The sequence below is a fragment of the Silurus meridionalis genome, chromosome 17 (assembly GCF_014805685.1).
Source record: "Silurus meridionalis isolate SWU-2019-XX chromosome 17, ASM1480568v1, whole genome shotgun sequence".
Lineage (NCBI taxonomy): Eukaryota > Metazoa > Chordata > Actinopteri > Siluriformes > Siluridae > Silurus > Silurus meridionalis.
In genome coordinates this window covers 12,653,701-12,675,808 of record NC_060900.1, presented here as the reverse complement: position 1 = coordinate 12,675,808, position 22,108 = coordinate 12,653,701, and the positions used below count along the sequence as shown (strand labels likewise).

The following is a 22,108-nucleotide window of genomic DNA, read 5'->3' as shown; positions in this document are numbered from 1 at the left end:
AGGCACCCTACTCTGTACCTTTCTTCACCTTCTTCTTTTGGCTAGTGTTGCAGCCCTTGAATACTCTGCAAAAAAATGTGAATTTGGACCCTTTTTGGAAGCTTGTTTATGGTTGAACCATGTGTCCACATTTTTATTTATTTCTACACTCATAATAACAACAAAACCCTGTGCTTTAGTGCAGGGGTGGCCAACCAGTCAGAGACTGAAAGCCACATTTTTGACTGTGGTACTGCAAAGAGCCACATCATACACATGGGCACACATGAACATCACCCATCCCTTTCTCTTACACACACACACACACACACACACACACACACACACACACCTCTGCTCAGCCAGATTTATTGTAAATGTCACACACCAACATAATGACAGAAATTGACTCCTACAGTTCTAAGACCACAGGACAGTCATTTTCAACAATGAACACTGCACTGCCTCACACACACAAACTCTGTTTAACCAAGTCCACAAACAAAAAAATATTAATTTACAATAGCGTTTTTCTTTTACTATGCATGTTTCTTAGTGGGACTTTTGGCATTCCTTGCCTTGAACAATCCTCTTCAAATCTGCCTCGTATTCCGTTGTTGCGACTCGAATCAATTCTTTCACGTGTGTCAGTCAGAACAGATTGATGCTTTGATTTCACGTGTTTCAGGGTAGAAAACAAGGACTTTGTGTTTTTTTTATGTGCGTGTTCACTTCGCTTGAGTTCAATACGGTATTTTTGTCAAATGCGCATGTGCGTGAGATGAATATACCGCAGGGGGGGGGCAATTAATTTTTACAAGGGGCCACATGAGAAACCTGAATTGTGTCAGAGGGCCACACCAACGATAATATTTTAGGGATGCACCGAAATGCAAATTCAATTCAAAAGGCAATGAAATCCATAATTTTTTGTGTTATGCCTTTTGCCTTGGCACCATCACTGAAAAACTTTCCTGCCTTTTCACAAACGTCCACTACAGACGGAGTGCGCATGCTCGGATTGACTACTTTTCTGCGTCGCGTTCTTCTCATATTTAGAAGGCAATCGGGATGTTTGGATTTCAGGTGATAAATTAAACCTGACTTGGAGAAACTCTTTGCAGATACACCCCCTCTTGAAATGTCTGCATTGCACGTTTTGCACATCGCTCTCCGCACACCGCAGACATGTTGCTCTTATTCAGATAACCGTGTGCTGCTGCGCTTTTTTATTGCGTCATTACAATTGTGTTTCTGCCGTGTTGTTTCGGTGGTTTAGGTATTTCCGAAAATTCTCGGTGCATCGCTGTAATTTATGATTGGCCTCATGCCAAGGTCTGATATACCGCAAAGTTTCCCAGTAGGGGCAAGCTCATTTAAGTCTTAAAAATACCGTATTGAACTTAAGCAAAGCGAACACGCACATTAAAAATCAAACACACACAAACGTCGAAGGGAAGAAGGTTTCATGAGCCGCATGAAACCAGCCAAAGAGCCGCATGCGGCTCGGCCACCCCTGCTTTAGTGAAATAAAAAAACAGACAGGGTGTCTGTCATCGATCTCTGTCATCTCTTTTCACAGACATATGAATAAAACAACCTGAATCTCAGTAAATATTTGCCTCAAATATATAATAATTATAGAAATAGAAATCTAGAAATGTCTACTTTTAAATAAACAAATTAACATCAAACAAAAATTCTCTAATGATGTAATACGTTTGAATGTTTGAAGAGGTACAGTGTCTCTGGTATCATCTCATTAACCGCCTGTGAAAACATAGCAACATTGAAACATAGCAAAGGTTCCATTTGGTGTTCTGACGATTTACATTTACATTTAAAACACCATAGTTACTTTAAAACTTTTATTAGAATATTTTATCTCCATACTCTATGTTGTTTGATTTCACTAATAATAAACATACATTCCCATAAAGCTTCAATATTTGTCCATGCCCATGTTGATTAGAGTATTAAAACTTGAAAAGTATTAATATTGAAATACATTTAGAACAGATACACATTTTTACTGAAGTACATGGTATAGCCCAAACTTCTTTTACTTATGTAAAAATAGTATAGTCAGTACTTCAGCTTTTACTGGAATATTTTAAAACATGAGTATATATACTTCTACTTAAGTGAGGGATGTGTGTACTTTTGTCACCTCTGACAGTCATTAGCATCATAGTGAACTGTATAATACAGGACAGAGCAACTGCCTGTATGTGTAAGCCCACCACCCGAATAAGCTAAAATACATTTTTTTTATTTAAATAGGCAAAAATCAAATAAGAAAGCATATAATTTTTGTTGACATTATGCTGAATGCACAATAATTAAATGTATTATTTTGTATGTACATTTACAAAAATAAAACATCTTGTAATAAATTCTGGCTTTTAAGACAGTATCCAACCGATCAGCCTCTGGAGATGTTGTGGCATGTGACAAAAAAAAAAAAAAAAAAAAAAAATTGCACCCTGGGTTCTTTGCTGTCGGTCGTTCACTTGATGGGTCTCCGTGGACGCGTGTTGTTTGACGTTGCAAACATCGCCATAGAGCTTACAGAAAAATCTCTCCCACATCATTTACAATTTGCCATGGACATATTTCCTCGCTCTTCCATTCTGATTTATATTTTTGCAGAAGTTCTTTTTCTTTCTTCTTTCAAAAAGAGGACTAATTCCCATCTTTAGCTACTCGCTGTAAAGTTCAACCTCCCGCGGCCGCGCTGTTAGCTTTAAATAGCATTCAGGTAACGTAGCAACATCCTATGACAGAGAACTCTCTGTCACGAGTGCGCACGCGTACACACACACACACACACACACACACACACACACACACACCCCAATTTTACATATATACGTTCACGCTTTAATTCAGCAACTGTACATATCGCTACCTTTGCACAGACATTAACTGCACATTTAACCTATATACACTTCTCTACTCTACAAATCACTCTTACAATCCCTTTATCTAAAGTTATGGCTCTCCCCCTGTGTGTTAGGCAACAGCTCTAGAGCATCTGTGAATGTGTAGCTCACAGAGTATCTGGATACAGATGTGAATGCTCCTTCTCACTACTCTAGTATGAGAGAATCACCTGGCTGGCTACGTTTTATTTTATTTTTTTCCACATCTATCCACTAATTTCTCCACTACATGGTAACAAATTCATATTTTGCATTTATAACTAGGATTTGAGTTAAAACTAAGTACTTTGTCAAATAATTAGGAATTTTATAATTTAACATCAGTAATCACAAAAAAAACTATTAATTTGCTCAGCTAATTATATATCTTAATTGTATGTTAATTCTGAGGATGTGTTTTACTAATAGTAGCATACAACTGATAAGATATCCATTGGCACATTGCATATATGAGCTAAAATGTATTGCTGCCACTGGGTAATCATTAAATGCATCCTACAGTATTTATTTATTTATTTATTTTTGCAACTTCATGAATTAGCTACTGAAAGAAGGGAGCAATTGAAATGATACTAGAACCGTATAACAACATTGATTTATGACTATTGTTCTGTCCAACAAAGTTGCAAAGAAAGTTTGGATCTTACAAACGGCACTTGCGTAATATAGGGTTGCACTCTGCTAATTCTGAAACAGTTTACACAAATCTGAATTTCTGGTATCATCAGTGTAAACCCTGAGATTAAAGTTTATTCAGAGGACTTGAGCTATGCTTATAAATGATCTACTGCTGAATTTCTATTAATATCCCCCTGATCCATGGAACAAACACAAAGGCTACGATTCAAAGTGCATGAAAACATCAAAGCATTTTATTGATAACGATATGAATTCAGCCAGTTACTATGACTTAGAACAAATTGAAAGTTATGAAAAATAATATTTACCTGCAGATTCACATTGGGTAAATAGACACAGTAATTGAAGGCACTGAAATAGACTGTAACAGTATAAACAAGAGAAGAAAAAAGCTCCTGTTATATCAGAAGAATCACATGCTAAAACAAAGGGAAACTTTTAAAACCAGTGTCATAAATAGGCTCTGAGGCATATGGATTATTGAGTCCTCTTGGCACCTAGCTCTCAGAATGACAAGAACAATAGGAACAAAATGAAATAGGAAAGATCTTTTTCACAGCATCTCCCCATTAAAGGTAATTTCATAAACATTACATATAAAAGAAGGCCATACGTTTGAACTGCATTCTTACACCAGTGATGAAAAATATGTATTGTCCGAGGATAATGCATACGGATAAACGATTATTAGCTACTTATAATTCCTTACATGCATTGTTACCATTACAATACACAAGCACAAGATTATTTGGCAAGCACTCAAGACTATACTGAAAATATATAGAAATACCCACTTTTAAAACCGGTGTTACATTTCTAATAATTCATCTTTCAAATACAAATTCTTAGAAATGTCACTCACTTAAGTGACACTTAAGACTTTCAGGCAAAAAAGAAAAAGAGAGAAGAGGAGAAAAATACATTAGATTTTCAGAAAATAATACAGCAGTTAACATTGCCCAGGTGTGTCCGAGACAGAGAAACACAATTACCCCTAAACCATTCATATACTGTGTTAAAGGAAAAGAAATTGCACAACATTGTCACAGCTATTCAGTTAAAGTTGCCCAAAGTAATCAAAGGAAATAAGTGGTTACTAAGTTTGTAAGAACATAGAAAATAAGGCCCAGTTACCTAAATACATAAGTGTATGAGATGTCGTATTTAAGTGATTTTAATGTGACTGTAAGGGTAAAGAGTTAAATAATGCATATGCCCCCCTGAATACAAAGATCAAAAGCCTTGGTGTCTCTTTGGGGAAAAAAAGTAGGATAATTCAATATGTACAGAATATTTAGAGTTTACTCGAATGGCACAATACTCATTACCACACCATCACACTACGACTGTTCACTATATGTAGGTGATTCTTGGCTGGTTTGTAATATGCTGGTAATTTTTGGCACACCAAAACCTCAGTCTCCATAGAAATGTACATATCAGGTACTATACTATTATTTTTGGTATAATTCATATATCTTAATTTCTCATAGAAAACAAGGCACAGTAATATAAATTGTTTCTTGCAAATGCTAAATACATCAAAAACAGTTGAGCTCACATCCAATTATTACTAATAGTGATCACATTCTGCCTGTTGTGGCATTTTCTATTTCGCTCCACAAAGCATTTTTATGGTGAAAATTTCACAGGTCAACTGATCCAAAGCCCAATTCCTATAACAGATTCTTTCACACTCAACCAGTGAGCAGATATTTGCACACAAATACCAAAAAACAAAATCAAACCTTCTTATTTTTTTAAACCTGAACTCTTTTCTCCATCATCACATAAGGCTGATACAAATCAGATTTTGCTGCATATTCCCCACACTCAGGCAAGCAAGCACACACCATGTTGACCCAGTCTAACTGAAGAGTTTGACGAAGCAACCATGGCAGTATGGCTTGTCATTCTGCTCCTTGAAGGTGCCCTTGTTGAGCTGCTTGAGGCAGAAGGCACAGACAAAATGCTCAGGGTGGAACTTCTTGCCCATAGCAGTGATGCACCGGCCTGTTATGGGCTTCTGGCAGCCAGAGCAGAGAGAGCCACGTCGTTCATGGTAGTGAACCTCACAGTATGGCTGGCCATCATGCTCAAAGAAACTGCCATTTACAAAAGGGGTAAAACACTCCTAGAGAACACACAAATGAAATAAAAATCATATGAGAATGTGGTACCTTTATTGCACATTAACAAGCCTACAGAATGGAAAGTTTAGTTGTGATGGATAAACAGAGGTGGAAAGTAACATGTTGCATTTACTTGATTTAGTGTAATTGAGTAACAATTAAATGGATTTTATTTTCTGAAGAATTGTATTTTGCGATATTTGAAATCACATCTGTTATAAAAATGCAAAGAAAAAAAATGTATTGCACTCCGGAAAATACTGCTTTTCTATCATATGAAACCCAGTCACATTCTGCTGAACATGAACTCTAAGGAAATGACGTCAACTCAGGGCCATAATTAAGCAACCAAATCATTGTTTGATAGTGGGGTTGTATGAGGTACTTGTGCCCGGTCAATGTACTTCTATGTAACTGATTTTCAGCCAAAAACTATTGTGGTTGCAGATAAAAAAAAAAATAAAAAGTTTCAATCCAAAGCATTGCATGCAAAATTGTTTCTTTGCATAGTTTACATTTTTGTTTGGCTTGCATATATAGTACTATTTTACAAATATATTTAAATGTTTTTGTTTGCTTTTTTTTTCATATTTGCTGTGAGGTATATATGTTTACATTATAAAAAACAAATAAAAACAAACAAAACAAAAAAAAACAACGGTGTGAAGAGGGATACTCACCTACAACCAGCAAATGCAGGACAATTAATCACCAGTAATTAAACATGAATATATTGTTACTGGGTGATGTGTTTTTTTAGATTTATGCTTAGGAGCAATTATTTTGTTTTAGTTCACAGGCAGGGCTAAAGCTGCTTTTTGAAAGGCTTTTGTCATTCATTCAAAAAACCATGCAGCACTCCCACTGAACCAAGATTATTTGTTTTATGTTTGGACAAATGTCTTGACAGCGATATTGAGAAGTTCACACACAAATTGTGTACATGTGCCTGAAGCGGTAATGCAGTTTCTTGCAAACCTGTGTTATTTGCAATCAACTAGACGCAAGGTGTACCTCATCACTTGCGTTGGATGAAATGGGTGGACCAATGGTACATTCCAAATTCATTATGTAAGAGCATAAGCTCAGACTGGTCTGACTGTACCTTTCATTTCAAAATTGCTTAGCCTGTCAACATGAACCATGGAATGGAGAATTTGTTTGGTAAAAAGTTTGGTAGTTTAAATAACAGGAAAAGACAGAGATGCCCTCACAACATGTACACGAGCAAGGTCCTCTCTTCATTCTCTAACATAAATGTGGTGGTGAATTTCTAATTGTAACCACAAGATTTTCTCTTCTCTCGGGTGACTATGTAACACGCAGTGTAATGTTAAACTCTAAGCTAAGCACTTTTGAAAAAAAAAGGTACCGTCAAGACCAGTCTGAGGTAATGTAATGATTTTGGGACATCCTGTTGGTCCACCCATTGGTCCTCCACCACAACTGTTGAGGTACACTTGTGTCTAGTTGATTACAAAGAGAACAGGTTTGAAAGATACAGAATTACCTTTTGGGGCATTTGTGCAAATGAAATATAAATAATCCTAGGGCAAGCACCGCATGGCTTCCTGTAATTCTGACAAGAGCCTCTCAAAAAGCAGCCTTAGCCCTGACTGTGAATATACACAAACATTTAAGTGAAATTAAAACAAATTGCTCCTAAGCCAAAATCCACAAAACAGATATATTTTGCTTCTCACTAACAAATTATTTAAGTTACCTGTGATTGCTTGGCATTGACCAACTGATGATGACTATCCATCTTATACATGTTATACATATATGCGTATGGCACAGTAGCCATGAGTCGCACTGGAGTGACGGCAACTCTCCTTTTCGATTCATTAGCTAGAGGAGGACACATCAATCTAGAGATAGTGGACCAACTGCAATACTTTTGGTGAAAAATAAATCCTGTGTATTATCCACTGTGAACAGTGCTATGCGCTTCTCTAGTTTGAAGGAGCAAAACGCAGTGCAAGGACAAGCTGCTCTGCTGATCACAGGGACATCAAAACAGCAACAAAAGCCTTATTTTAGGAGGATAAAATATGCTTTATGTTGCTGCGTTGCTCTACCTGGGGTCAGCAGCGTATCGCTCTGCTCCTTCCTGATCGGATTAAATTGACAGATTTGCAGTATGTCTGTTAGTGTTTGTTGGTGAAGAAAAATAAAATGGTTTAACACAATCCACAATTTATGCCACCTTCAATGGTTGTAAAAAGTTTTATGGAATGGTCTGCACTAAACCACATTATACCTCCCTTTAAATGCTGTGTATTGTAAAGATGTTCCCTTAATTAAAAATATCGAGTGTAAGATTTATATCTCATTGTCCTTTGTACAGTACACAGGAAAAAAGTATAAAAGGTAAAAGTACAAAAAAGTAGCAAAGTAATTGTTACTCAATTTTAAACGGACTACTTTTTACTTGAGTAGATTTTTTTTTAGATGTGTGTAAAATTTCATCAAAGTAATAGTATTTTTTTTTGTACTCTTTCCACCTCCATACATAAATATGCTTCAGATTTCAAAGTAAGCACGCATACCCTACAAACAAAGCATTCAGGGTGCCAGAGGCTGTTCAGGGCAGATATATAATTTTCAAGGATTGCACGGGCACAGCCACCACACTTGGGAGCAAACAGGTCGAAGTAATCTTTACGGCAGTATGCCTTCCCGTCTTTCTCATGAAAGCCTTAAAAAAAAGAAATACATGATGAGACATTTTAACCCTGCTGCAAATTAAACATTTGTGTGCAGAGGACAGTACAGTATCAGCAGTAGCTACTCACCCTCAGGGCCAAAGAAAGCTCCACACTGAGCACAGAAAAAGTGTTCAGGGTGCCATGTCCTATCCAGAGCAGTCACTACTTTCTGTAAATTTGAAATGGCAAATATATTTTCTAACTCTCTCTTCTCTACTTTCACATAATTTGTATCTCATTTTAAATACAGCATTTCCTCCAATTATAATAGAATACATCTAAATCCAGCAAAATATCTGATGTTTTATAAGATTTATAATTTTTGACTTTATTGAAATTAGATTTTCTCACATCAAGAATGGGACCATTGCAGTAGTAGCACCGAGGAGAGAAAAGGTGATGGTAGTCCTTCTCACAGTATGGCTGTCCATCACGCTCAAAGAAGTTCCTAGAACCGATCTCCTCCTGGCAGTGAGAGCAAACAAAATGCTCCGGATGCCATGTGCGGCCCATGGCAGTTACTACCTGTAGAAGTGCACACACAAATCTAAATCCACTCTCTAGCATACACTCAATTACATTAACTAGATCAACTGATAACTGACACACACACACACACACATATTAGGGCTGTTTAATCGTGACTAAATATTTTAGTCAGTTATCACGTTACGTTCCCACCTTGGCTAGGCCTAGGGGAGTGTGGGAACAATAACCATTTAGTTTAACAGGTGGCTCCACTAATAGATAGTAAAGCGTTGACGACAGAGCCAACAAAAGGGGGGAGGGGGGTAGCAGTAGAAAAAAAAATACAGCACACACGTAACACACGTCATGAGTTAAGTAAATAATCGCACAATTTTATCTGTTCTGTTAAATTACCTTAAATGAATACTTTAAGTTTTTAATACTATAATCAACATGGGCATGCACAAATATCGATGCTTTATGCAAATGTATGTTTATTATTAGTTAAACCATACTCAATGTAGAACATTAAGACAAAATTATTATTTTAATAGTTTTTAAGTAATTATGGCATTTTAAATGATGTAGATCATCAGAACACCAAACGCAACTTTTGCTCGGTTTCTACACGTATGCTTCTAATATCCGGATGTGTGCATCATGGAGTTTAACGGAAGGACACCTTGAACAAATGTGATCTGTTGATTTTATTTTCACCTCTTTTATATTTTCTATATATATATATATATATATATATATATATATATATATATATATATATATATATATATATATATATATTTTTTTTTCAATAAAAAAAATTGTCAAAACAGAAATGCGTGCATTAATTGCGTGTTAATAAAATTAGTTCCATAAAAATGAATATTAATTTTTACAGCCCTAATATATATATTTTCTTTGACATCCATACAGTCAGAGGTGTACTGCTGTATACTACTCACCTGCCCAACAATAGGTTTGCAGCAAGCCCCACACACTCCTTTGGCCACAGTTTTTACACCCAGCTTATGTAAGTCAGACTGCAGGCTTCCGAGCATGTTATCTAGTTTATTCACCTGTGTGTTTGGACCCTTTCCCTGAGCCATGATCTAAAGACAGTAGGAAAAAAAAAAAACCCAACAATAAATAGGTTTAAACAGGGAGATTTTCAGAAAAAAACACCCACACATATGAGGAGATTTATTTTTAAATATAAATATTCTTCATAAGCTTCCTCTGATGCCACAACGAATCTATGTGCAGGACAGCCTGGGAGGCACCATTTGTATGTTGTAATGTGGAATAACACTTTTGCATGCTTCTTTACCACAAGTAATGTTAGCAAATTAAATTCTTGTTACACCCAAAAGTGATGCCACCAGACCGACTGCTTATTTATTAAATATGTAATAGATAAGTAATTATATAACAATAAAACCATTTCTCTCAATACCAGCCTTTATTCATAGCCAACAAACTATTCTGGCTAGAAAGAGGGAAGAGGGAGACAGAGAGAGAGAGTTATATTCCTCCATCTTATATGAAAATGAGCAAACTTAATAGATTATTATTTTATATTAATAAATGTATAGTTTATCTTTAAATTGATTTTTGTTTTATACAATTATAAAATAAAACTACCAAAACCAATATTTTTTTTCACCACAATATTTTCTATTTACCAGAAACTCGTACAGTACTGGGCAACCATTTTAGGGAAGGGTGAAGAAACACTGTAAAGTATCAATGCTTTCAAAAATGTGTTAATTTACTTTTTATCAATTAAAAAAAATGCAAAGTAAGTAAACAGAATAAAAATCTAAATCGAATCAATATTTGGTGTGACTACAGTTTGGATTTCAATTCTTACACTTGCACACAAGGTGCATGATTAACCCATTTATACCAAGCAGGTGCTAATCAATAATCATCAGTTTTATATTAGTGCTGGGTTCATACTGAATACTGGTGTTTATTTAATGATATAAATGTTTTGTATAGCGCAATACTGGTGTAAATTAAACAATGTTCGGAACATGAATCAACACTGTATTAGAGGGGACCCTTTTCACTGTTGCACTGGTGAGGGCACAGCTGTATGCGTTCCTAAGCATGACGGTAAAGAAGTTCTGAAATTGAGGCTGATGTGATGACAGAAGAACTGCCAAAAAGAGTAGTAGTATCAGTTGTTTAGTCGACGATGGATTTGGACGATGGATAGCAAACTTCCCCCATTGCGAGGCTAGCTTGGCAGAATTTCTGCATCCCTGTCACCAGAGCTCCATCTGAGAGAGCACTCAGCACTGGTGGCAACATTGTAACATTTCATAGGGTCACACTTAAACCAGATGCTGTGAACCATCTGGTAATCCTGTCTCAAAATTTGTGATGGCTGAAATTCCTTATTGATGTAACCTGTCCATAAGGTTAAAATGTATAAATATTGTTTTTAGGCTACAGGATAATCCTGCAACCCAGGTTGCACTTTATATACGTTTTATATTTTCAATACTGGAATACTGTGTACTGCACCTGACCTGACCGACAATAGATGCAGTGGTCGGCCAAGGAAACAGATGAAAGACACCATGCTTACTTCCTTTTGACATGTGAAGATATCTAGCAGTGCCATCAGCAAAGAACTGGTGGAAACAAGTGGGACCTAGTTACACCCATTTACTGTCTGAAGAAGTCTGACCAGAAGTGGTCTTCTTGGAAGAATAGCAGCCAAAAAGCCAAACCTCTGACATGGGAACAAGACTAAGCGATTCAATTATGCACAAAAACATAGGGACTGGGGGCAGAAAAAATGGCAGCAGGTGCTCTGGACTGATCAAAATCTGAACTATTTGACAGTAGCATGAGGCGAGTTGTTTGCTGAAGAGCTGGAGAGAGACACAGTAATAAGTGTTTGCAGGCAGTGAAGCATGATGGAGGCTTCCTGCAAGTTTGGGGCTGCATTTCCTCTAATGGATTTGGAGATTTAGTCAGGATTAATGGTGTCCCTCAATCCTTAGAAATAGAGGCAGACACTTATCCATCATGCAGTACCATAAGGGAGGTGTCTGATTGGCCCCAAATTTCTTCTGCAACAGGACAATGACCCCAAACATAAGCCAATGTTCATTACGTGCCTTTTTCATACAAATAAGAAAAAGGAGACCTGGAAGTTATGTTTTGGTCCCCACAGAACCCTGATCTTAACATAATTGAGTCAGTCTGGGATTACATGAAGAGAGAAACAAATTTAAGGCAGTCTACATCCACAGAAAGTTTGTAGTTGGTTTTCTAAAATGTTTGGAAAACCTGCAGAGTTCCTTTAAAAACTGTGTGCAATCATAACAAAAAGAATTTATGCCGTTTTACAGACAAACTAAAAAAAATTTCATTCGAATTTTTCTGTTCATTTACTTGCAATTCGGTTAATTGAGAAAAAATTACTTTTTCCCCCTTCTATTTTATTTTGAAGTGTTACCCAGAAAAAGTGATTACTCTTGAAGATTTGACTCTTTAATGGACAATACACAATATGGACAAAAGTACTGACACCTGAGTTTTCAGTCATATGTGGTTCTTCACCAAACTGTTACCACAAAGTTGAAGACAATTGTAAAGAATGTAGTCAGATTCAGCAGCATAAAATTCTCTCTTCAATTAAACTGGGAGAACCAAACATGTTCTGTGCACCCCAGGCCTTCTTACTTGTAGATGAATGAGCACAAGCACACTCCAAAATCTACTGGTGCATCTTCCCAGAGTAATGGTTATAACAGCAAATAGGGACTAAATGTGGAATAGGATGTTTAAAAAAACACAAACTAATTCTAATGGTTAGGTGTCCACAAACTTCTGTCCATATAATGTATATGCTAGAAACAACTTAAAAACAAAGCAAAAAAACAAAGACACTTCTAGATTTATAGAAATGAATTAAACATTGTAATTGATGCCATATCATTTGTATAAGAGGAAATAATGAATATAGTATATGAGGAAAACTAAATAATAAACTTTGTTTAGCCTTTTTCATAATCTGGTTATCTGTAGATACATTTTTTGGGGGCTATATTTTTAGTTAAACCATGCTCAAATTTGGGGTGCACCCTCAGCACCCCTATTTCCCACATCCTTGTAAAGGGAGCTCCATGCCGGCACCTGTGTTGGAGGGAAGAAGGGATAATTTTCCGTCTGACAACCCACAGACACCAGCACTTTGGGAGGGTCAACAGGGGCAGGAGGGGGTGCCTGAGGTGGAGGTGGTGTTGGTGCAGGCTTTGCTGGCAGTTGAGGAGGAGGTGGTGTTGGTGCAGGCTTTGCTGGCAGTTGAGGAGGAGGTGGTGTTGGTGCAGGCTTTGCTGGGAGTATTGGCTGAGGAATAGGGGACTTAACTGGGACTGGAGGAGACTCACATTCTACAGGAAGTTGGGGAGGAGGTATAGATTCCCTAGGACGTTGACAAGGGACAGGAATAAGTGTAGTGTGGGTAGGAGGAGGGGGAGGTGGAACTGGTACAGCTTTAACTGTAGGCCTGGACTTTGGTTCCATGGCTGGAGGTGGTAGGCAAGGGCCTGGGGAGTTGGACTGGGATGCAGGTATCACCTTTCTCTGAGGAATAGGAGATTCAGGGGGAATAATAATCTAAAGAGAGACAGACAGAAAAAGAATACACGAGGAAAAATATAAAAGGTAAGTAAAGAAAGACTGATGGAAAAAGCAGTTTCAGGTCAATAGAAAGGTCAGTTGAGAGTATTCAAAAAGTGTAAAAATATATGTAGCCTGAATTGTCCATTGTTTCACAAATCTACCTTATCCACATCCCTGCTGTGGTCTTCTCGCAAGCGTTTTGGGCTTGACATGACAATGACACCCTCTGTCAGCCAATCATCTGGTTGTTTCTTGGGCCGTTCTTTGCGAGCAATTCCCAGCTTGCCTTGTAGCTCTTCTATGAGGCGATCCTGAGAGTTGCTTTTGTGAAAGATTACTGGGCCCACCTTTCTGCGAATAAGGCCATCCCGGTACATGGGATGGACATTGGGTGTCTCCTTTGTACGTCTGATCACAGACTTGAGCTGAGCCAGGGGTAGAGACTCAGTCAGATGATTCATACACAAATGACAAAACATGCAACAGTCAGGTCAGCAGAAGTAGATTCACCCATGTGAGATTAGATGCTGTTGAGATCGAGAGAGGATCTTCAGGCAATGGTCATCACCATAAAAACACACAGCAAAAGCTTCAGGCTGGTAGTTCTTTAGTCCAATAACTGTATAGAGGAAGATGTTAAAGTACGATTATCGTCATAACTACACGCAAAGCAGGTGTGTACTACAAAACAGAGCTATGATGCTCATGCTAATGTTGTTCATGCTTCATTCACATGCCAACATTCCAGACCTTGAGAATTAATTTGTCAATCCATTAATTCAATTCTTTAATTAAGCCAGCCTTTAATTAATAGTAACACTCCATGACCTCATTTTCAATGGTTATAATGAAAACACTGCAATTTCCTCCATACATGTCCAGATGCTGAAATCCTATCCATTGTGCTGACAGGATGTAATGCAGGCAGGTCAATCTGGGCATCTGGGGTTCCAGGGCAGGAGGAAGGAGTAAGGGAGTCATCCATCCAGCTAGCCTCAGTCGTAGGAGTCATTGAGCCATCGGCGCCATCATATGACAACTTCAACTCCATGTCAGCCCAGTCCAAAAGATCACTCTTACAGTCAGAATGTTCCTCATGAACCACATCTCCTGCCTCACTCTCCGTGTGCACGTCTGGCTGTACCACCCTACGGTCCACTGCAACAAGTGTCTCTTCAAACACTTCTGGGTGCTCTGCTAAATCCATCTTACAAGCTGATGAAACCAAATGTTGGGCCTCTGGCTTGCTCATGAAGTTTATGGTAAGTAGATTATCCAAAGCATCGTCAATAGAAGGCTCCAAAGCTAAAGCCTCAGGCCTCATAGGGGGAAGTGGTCTTGTAGTCTTGGGCACTGCTACAGAACAAATAGGAGGTGTGGTGAGATAAGGGGAAGCAGATTTAAAAGGGGATGGGGATTGCATAGTGGGTGATTCACTGGCAGGTAGAGGTGTAGAGATGGGAGATGTAACAGCAGATTTAGGTTCTAAAGAGGCATCATCTGGAGCTTGAATTATTAAAGAATTGTCTTTATGTGAGGTCTTCATATTTCCAAGTTTACTCAGTGAGCTTTGCGATTTTGGAATAGGCACAGAAGCTGCTTCAGTTTCGCTGCTGAGAAGCAGACTCTCAGGATTGGCAGAGATGTGCTGTTGATTGCCAGGACTGATGGTAGACACTTTTGTGGTGGTAGTAGTAATAATGCTTTGGGACAAACCCACAAGCGAATTTAGCTCTGTGCTCAGCATGGAGAGAGAATCATCAATGTCCGGGTCTGTATGTAGATTTGAAGGGGAGAATGGAGAACTGGAAAAGGCTGAAATTGAAGTGGTAGAGTATTGGGCAGATGGGGCAGATTTGGGGGCACTGGACTGCAGAGCAGCTTCACTGGAATCTTCCACTATGTGTAACTCTAAGGGTAGTGCAGAAGAGGGCAGTGGAAAGTAGCAATTTGGTTTAGAAGAAAGACTTGTTACTGGGGAAACTGTAGTAGGGACTACCAGAGTAGAAGGAGAATGAATATCTGCAATGGTAGAGAAGCTGTTGGGCTGATCTAATAGTGGCTCAGAGTTTAGGGAGCCTAGGGAGCTTTGCTGAAGAGAATAACAATAAGGAGGAAAAAGAGCAGGAAAGAAAACAGACGCATTAAAAGAAGAATGTGAAACAAATGACTTGACAGAATTAACAGAATAGCTAACAAATAAAAGTAAATCAAAGAAGTGGGTGTGAGGAGTAACTAAACTAGATGGACAGATTGCCCAGCAAGTCTGTTTGAGCACTGCAATCCAAGGAAGATTCGTCCATATAAGTTAAGTCACTTAATTTTACATAAAAGAAACTCATTGTTCTGTAGAGGCACACAAATATGAACTTACATTGCTCTGCACCTTGAAATCAGATAAACAGGCCATGAGCTCATCCAGTTCTCGTGTGGCTGAAGTGGCTGACATTCGACCAGGTTGATCAGAGTGTCCCTCAGTTTGAAGTCCAGTGGGTGTAGGCCTGCTTACACAAGTTAACATTGACATTAATCAGCAGTTATATTATAAAATATAGCCATATATCAGCATTCATAAAAATGCAGAAGAATTTGACTGTGAGGATCTTACGTTGGGACAGGAATAGAGCTCTCCAGTTCATTCAGTAGGCTCTCTACAGTGGGACGTCCTTCCTCCGGCCCTTTTGCTCCATTTCTCTGAGGTTTGTCCTTGGGAGCAGGGCTAATGCCTGAGTAGGCTCCATTTTCCTGGATGTAGTGTGCAGAACTGGAGGGAGGAAGTGGGGGAGCTGCTTCTTCTACAGATCAAAAATTGCAACAGGTTGATATCTAATTTCAATTAGAATATTTGCGTTGGCAAGAACATTAATCCAATTCGATAAGTATAACAATATGCCTTAGGAAAAAAGAAAACTACTAGTAGGGTTTGGTGATATTAATCTTTGCATCTGTGTAATGCATGGCACTCAGGTGTGGAACATATAGGTCTAGGCACCTGTGCTGGTGTAGGATGGTGTGATCTGCTGAACAGCATTGAGTTCCAGTAGCAGGCGGTCCAGCTCTGACAAGTTGCTGCCAAGTGCAGAGCTCATGGCTGCTGCTGAGGAGTCTGATGGTGTCTTTTGCTTGTTAGGGAAACTAAAATAACAATGGGAGAAAATAAAGCTTCAGCACAGTATAGAAACTGGCAATACAGGAGTTTGTGACCATGTAACTGACCTGTATACGTGGTCCTCTTCTGTATGAGGTAGTGGGGGACTGCTGCTTTCTAGAGACAATGTACTTTTTTGTGCTGAACCAAGAGACTGAAAAGAAAACAAAATAATAAGGGAAAACTTTGAGCATGTACACAAGACTGTACGTTAATGTCAAACATGCCAATCCAGATTTAATTAATGATATCAGATATCTCTGTGGAAGCTTTTGAATGGACAATTTTTATATTCAAAAGCTTACTGACACCAAAGAAACTATTAGTGCCACTCTAATCAACACTACTGTTACTCCTAATTCTGTTCTCCCCATGGATGGGTGTGGCATTGTACAAAAATCAATGGCTTGAATAAAACATCTTCATGTCATGATGCAACAGGTGCTAGCAAATATGTAAACCATGGCCTTGGGGCACACAAGAAATATGATTACCCTGGAGAGCTGTACACTGCACTATTTTGCAATTACTACCCCATAGGTCTTTTAATAAAACAAAGGGCGACCAAATACATTCATGGTTTCTTTTTGTACACCAGACCTGTTGTGAGGAGTGATGAGAGTCAGCCTGTTTTTGGAGAGACCCGTTCAAAGCCTCTGAAGATGGAAGAGGGGGCACAGGAGGAGGAGAGGGGTCATCCTGGAACAGAGCTTCACTATTGGGAAAAGAGTAAGGTGTCTCATCTGAGAGAAACACTGGACACTTTGAGATGTGAGCGGTGGATGACTCCAGGTCCGCCAATAACGCGTCTGCATAAAAGAAACATTTTTGGAATTTGTCATTTCCAAATTCAAATGAAAGTGAAAATTCTAATCTAAAACCATATAATTAGTGCACATTTACAGCAATGGAGATCATGCTAATTCATGCATCAACAAAGATAAACACTGGATGTCTGGGGAGGTGGTAGCTCAGTGGTTAAGGCTCTGGGTTACTTATTCAAGCCTTGAATAAGTAACTTTGGGCCATTAAGCAAAGCCCTTAACCATCTGACTGACCCTGTGCTCTGACTTCAGGTTCTGAACAAACTGGGATAGGTGAAGAAAATAATTTCACTGTGCTGTAATGTACATGTGAAAAATAAAGTTTTTTTTTAAGTTAATCCAAGCTAAGTGAAGCTAGTTACTTTATATGGCACAACTGTATACCGACTTATTAAAGCAATTACCAGTCAATATCCAGACCATTTTCGGCAGCAGTGCAAGGCATAAATCATGCAGTTTTGGGTCTTCAAATCAACCATTAGAATAGGAAAAGAGGTGTTCAATGATTGTGATGTTTGTTGGTGCCATTCAGGATGGTTTGAGCATTTCTACAACTGCTGATCTCCTGGGACCTTCATGTAGAAGCTTTAATGAGATAGGTTAAAAAAAAAAAAAGAGTATGGTCTGACAGGTTTGTGCTGATATAAAGGCAACCTTAACTCCGATAACCAAGTTTGGTGAGCTGAAAAGCATCTCTGGATGGACAGTCTGTTATATCTCGAGGCAGATGGGCTCCAAGAGCAGTAGACCAAAGCAGATTCCACTTCTATCCAGAAGTTTCATTAAAAAAAGGGACCTAACAAAGTTCAGTCAGCATTTATGAAATAAAAAAATAAAAAAAACCACTCTCCAATTTCCTTTAACATAAATACTCTTAGTCTGTTTGGAACAAAAAAAAATTGGCTGAATTAAGTGTCTAAACAGCCAGATATATTTTCTTGAAATAAGAAAAGGAACCAACATTGTTGGCCCATACATTGTATAGTGCATTCAACTGCTCGAATGGCTCGCTTTATATATCAAATAAAATAGATACCTTTTTAGAGCACCTGAGAGATTTCTTTTATATTATATATATTATATTATATTATATATATATATATATATATATATATATATATATATATATATATATATATATATATATATATATATATAAATAAATAAAATAATCTCTCAGGTGCTCTAAAAAGGTATATATTTTATTAAAAGGCTATCCAGCATCCAGCATCTAAAACCAGATCAATCACTGTTTTTGGTAGAAATTATATCCCTACATAGCAAAAATCTTACTAGTAGGTGTAGTAGAGTTACCGTATTTTTCGGACTATAAGCCGCTATTTTTTCCCCACGTTTTGAACCCCGTGGCTTAAACAACGAAGCGGCTAATTTATGGAGTTTTTCCTGGGTTTTTCCCGGTTTCACAAATTTCAAGCTAAAAAACTGAGCATGACATAACATTAGACCAATGAAATTTCCGAACGGAAAAAAAAAAAAAAAAAAAAAACACGCACCTCACCTGTGTTCTGAGCTGCACGGCATCGGGAGAAAAAACTTCAATCGGTGGTGATTTTTAAACGCACAACGATGCCAAAAAAAAAACTCGCGAGAGAAATAGTTGTGAAAGGAAGGAGGAAGACAGTAAACAATGACTTTCTTGGTCGGCTACTGTTTAGATACAAGCCGTTGTAATGCGTTGAGTCTGGCTGAAGGGAGAGCTTGCTAACTCCAGTTGCAACAGAAATCATATAAGCACAGACAGGTTTCCAAAACTCGTGATTTTTAAAATTTTTCTTGGCAACAGCGTTACGGGTTAGTCAAAGAAACTTAGAAATGACCATAAAAAAAAATAATGGCATATTCCTCGGCCTTGCACACATGCAGTAATAGCGGAAAAATGCGGTGGCAGGCTATTGTCTATTGTCTGTGTAAAGTTCATTAGTTTCAGTGTAGACACCTGCGGCTTATAGACAGGTGCAGCTTATTTATGTTTAAAATAAAAATCTGTCAAATTCAGTGGTTGCGCTTAATAGTCCGGAAATTACGGTATGTTTGTCACACTTTAATGTTTCAGATCATCGAACAAATTTAAATAAACCACAGTTTTAACTTAATAATAAAAACCTTCACTCAAAAACTGCATGTTGTGTTTACTTGTGTTATTTTTTACTAATATTTTTATTAGTTTGTTGATCTGAAACAAAGTGTGACAAACATGCAAAAAAAAAAAGAAAGAAATCAGGAAGGGGGTAAACACTTTTTCACACCACTGTATATGTATATACACACATTTTTATATACATACACAGTGGTGTGAAAAAGTGTTTGCCCCTTCCTGTTTTTTTTTTATTTTATTTTTTTTGGATGTTTGTTACACTTTGTTTCAAATCATCAAACTAATTAATTTCCAGTAATCAGTTTTTATTTTTGAGGGAAAACAAAATCCAAAACTACTAAAAAAGTGTTATATAAAGGTAGTCCTCTACTTACGATGGAGAAACGTTACAACGACCCTATTGTAAGTAAAAAAAAATAGACTGTGGCAGTCTTTCCTGCTTCATGCTGATTTATAATTATTTTCTGCTCTTAACTGATAGGTTCCTCTTCTTTTTTTCACTACAAGCAGCATACATATTTGGGCACTTGGAAGACATGCTTTTATCACTAAAATTGCTGTTTAAACCCAAAAGAAAATACACACTGAGACAACTAAAATCCGTCGACATTGTCGAGAGTAGAGCATCTCACAGAGTGAGAGATACGCTCATTCGTACATCATACGCTGCTGCTTGTGGCTGTTGTGTGAAATTTTAAATATTAGTAACATTTTGTCTTATTGCTATCGTCATTGTAAGATCAAAAAATTCTAAGTCGAATCATCGTAACTCGGGGACCGTGTGTGTGTGTGTGTGTGTGTGTGTGTATAAATACAATCTGCCATTACAGCATAAACACACAGATGTCAATCACAAAAGCAATACTTTTCATTATGTCTGCCATAAACTTTCATACATGGAAGAAGATGCTCAGGCTCACTTTTAGCAAAATGATTTATGAAGGTTGCCAAAAGATTAGTTGGTTTGCTAACATGAAATGCAGCAGACTTTTCTTGCTGCTGGCTTCTAGTGTCTGAAAGCTGGTGAAGGAAGGTGCTGTGCTTCATGTCATACATGTATCTTTGCAAAGTTTATACTTGTACATTCACTGTGGAGCTTTATAGTTTCATGTAAAAAATATTATACCCTCTTGTACTATACCTCTCCTGCACACATTACATGCAATGCATTAAATTTCTCTCTTTTTGTATGTTCCTTATGTAACTATTTATTTTTTGCCCTTCACTTTCCTGCTGTTCTGTTTTTCTGGGTTTGCCCTCACTTCTTTAGCTGAGGAAATGCCTTCAGATTGATGTTTTTTTTGTGATATTGGTCAATAGATCACATCATCAATAGCACTAAGTGGGACTCAAGCAAACTTGCTTTACCTTTATGCTCCCTTCAGGGGGTAGAGACACCTGAGAAAACAATACACCATCGGGGGATGAAGGCAAGAGACAATGACTCAATGCACAATAGATTATTTAAATAAAATGAATATATACTATCAGTCAGAGGCTTTACTAAACCCCAACATTTTTCCAGTTTAAGCAGTTCAAGTCAATTAAATTACCCAAAATAATATAAAGCTTCAGTTTCACATTATTAAGAATAAAACCCCAATAGTAAGCAGAACTGTGGGATGTGCACGCCATTAACTGAGAAGGTGTTGCAGAAACTGTAAATATCAGCTCCACATTAGGGGGACTATGAGTGGGGAGGACATTAAGGTTCACTTCAAAAGCATGCATACAGCATGAGAGATGCTGACTGACCGGGGCCATATACATTATACAAGATTCATGAAATGTATAAATGATTGGAATAAGTCAATTTAATCCCCAATGTTTAAATACACAAAGGATGAGCTTGTCAAACTTAAAGTTTTTACTAAATATTGTACATAAATTGTGCACAATAATGCATGAAATTAGAATTGATTGCTTGAGTACATGTTTGAGTACATTCCTGCAAACAATGCTACTAGTATGCAAAATGAATAATAGCAAGTCATTTATAGGAAATAACTGATAATTCATATGCAAAAATACATCAACAAATAAATTTAGATCGTCAATAACTGACCTCTAGTCTTATGACCAGTGCTCTAAATAACCTCATGCATGAAGAACAGAGCTAAACACAATTAAATTGAAACAGGAGAACATTCTCTCTCGCTCTCTCTGTGTGCCAGTATGAGTCATTACCACATTCCAACCAGACAGTCTTTACTGTAAGCAAAAGCCCATCAACTCGACATGCATTTCACCACCCATTACCTCCCATATAAAAGTAAAAAAAAATAATCAAAATAAATAAAAATTACTTTCTGAGCTGCATGCAAGTTTGAGGCATCTAATAGCAGGACTCAAAGGGAAGTGGTAGCTGCGTTATTAAGACTTTGGACTTCCAATTGGAAGTTTGTAAATTCAAACCGTAATATGAACAAAGTTCCACTCCTGGGACCTCAAATGCAAAGTTGTATTTATTAACGTAACAATGGAGGGAAGAAAATCAATAAA

At 37.6% G+C, this 22,108-nt stretch overlaps 2 protein-coding genes across 2 annotated transcripts in view; both read right to left on the bottom strand.

The window, feature by feature from the left end:
• Positions 1-3,774: 3,774 nt before the first annotated feature.
• Positions 3,775-22,108, bottom strand: part of pxnb (paxillin b) — a 39,069-nt gene continuing 20,735 nt past the window's right edge. The window contains exons 3-12 of the mRNA XM_046870819.1: positions 17,267-17,475; positions 16,735-16,820; positions 16,511-16,653; positions 16,127-16,313; positions 15,893-16,019; positions 9,837-9,983; positions 8,758-8,931; positions 8,494-8,575; positions 8,248-8,396; positions 3,775-5,697 (exon numbers count right to left, since the gene is read on the bottom strand). Coding sequence (XP_046726775.1) covers positions 5,431-5,697; positions 8,248-8,396; positions 8,494-8,575; positions 8,758-8,931; positions 9,837-9,983; positions 15,893-16,019; positions 16,127-16,313; positions 16,511-16,653; positions 16,735-16,820; positions 17,267-17,475 — 1,571 coding nt within the window. The 3' untranslated portion in view covers positions 3,775-5,430. The remainder of the gene's footprint in view (positions 5,698-8,247; positions 8,397-8,493; positions 8,576-8,757; positions 8,932-9,836; positions 9,984-15,892; positions 16,020-16,126; positions 16,314-16,510; positions 16,654-16,734; positions 16,821-17,266; positions 17,476-22,108) is intronic.
• Positions 12,961-15,265, bottom strand: LOC124399697 (formin-like protein 13). Its single transcript, XM_046870818.1, has 3 exons — positions 14,393-15,265; positions 13,680-13,943; positions 12,961-13,512 (listed from the first exon to the last, which is right to left on the bottom strand). Exons 1-3 carry the CDS (start codon positions 15,263-15,265, stop codon positions 12,961-12,963), a joined length of 1,689 nt encoding a protein of 562 aa, XP_046726774.1.

Bases quoted from the DNA above. Each gene is read 5' to 3' on its own strand.
- LOC124399697 (XM_046870818.1), bottom strand. From the start codon at position 15,265: ATGCTGAGCACAGAGCTAAATTCGCTTGTGGGTTTGTCCCAAAGCATT. The intron at 13,944-14,392 runs GTATGGAGGAAA...CCCCTGGCTCAG, and splicing joins GGATTTCAGCATCTGGACAT to CTCAAGTCTGTGATCAGACG. The intron at 13,513-13,679 runs GTAGATTTGTGA...GTCTCTCTTTAG, and splicing joins ACAGCAGGGATGTGGATAAG to ATTATTATTCCCCCTGAATC.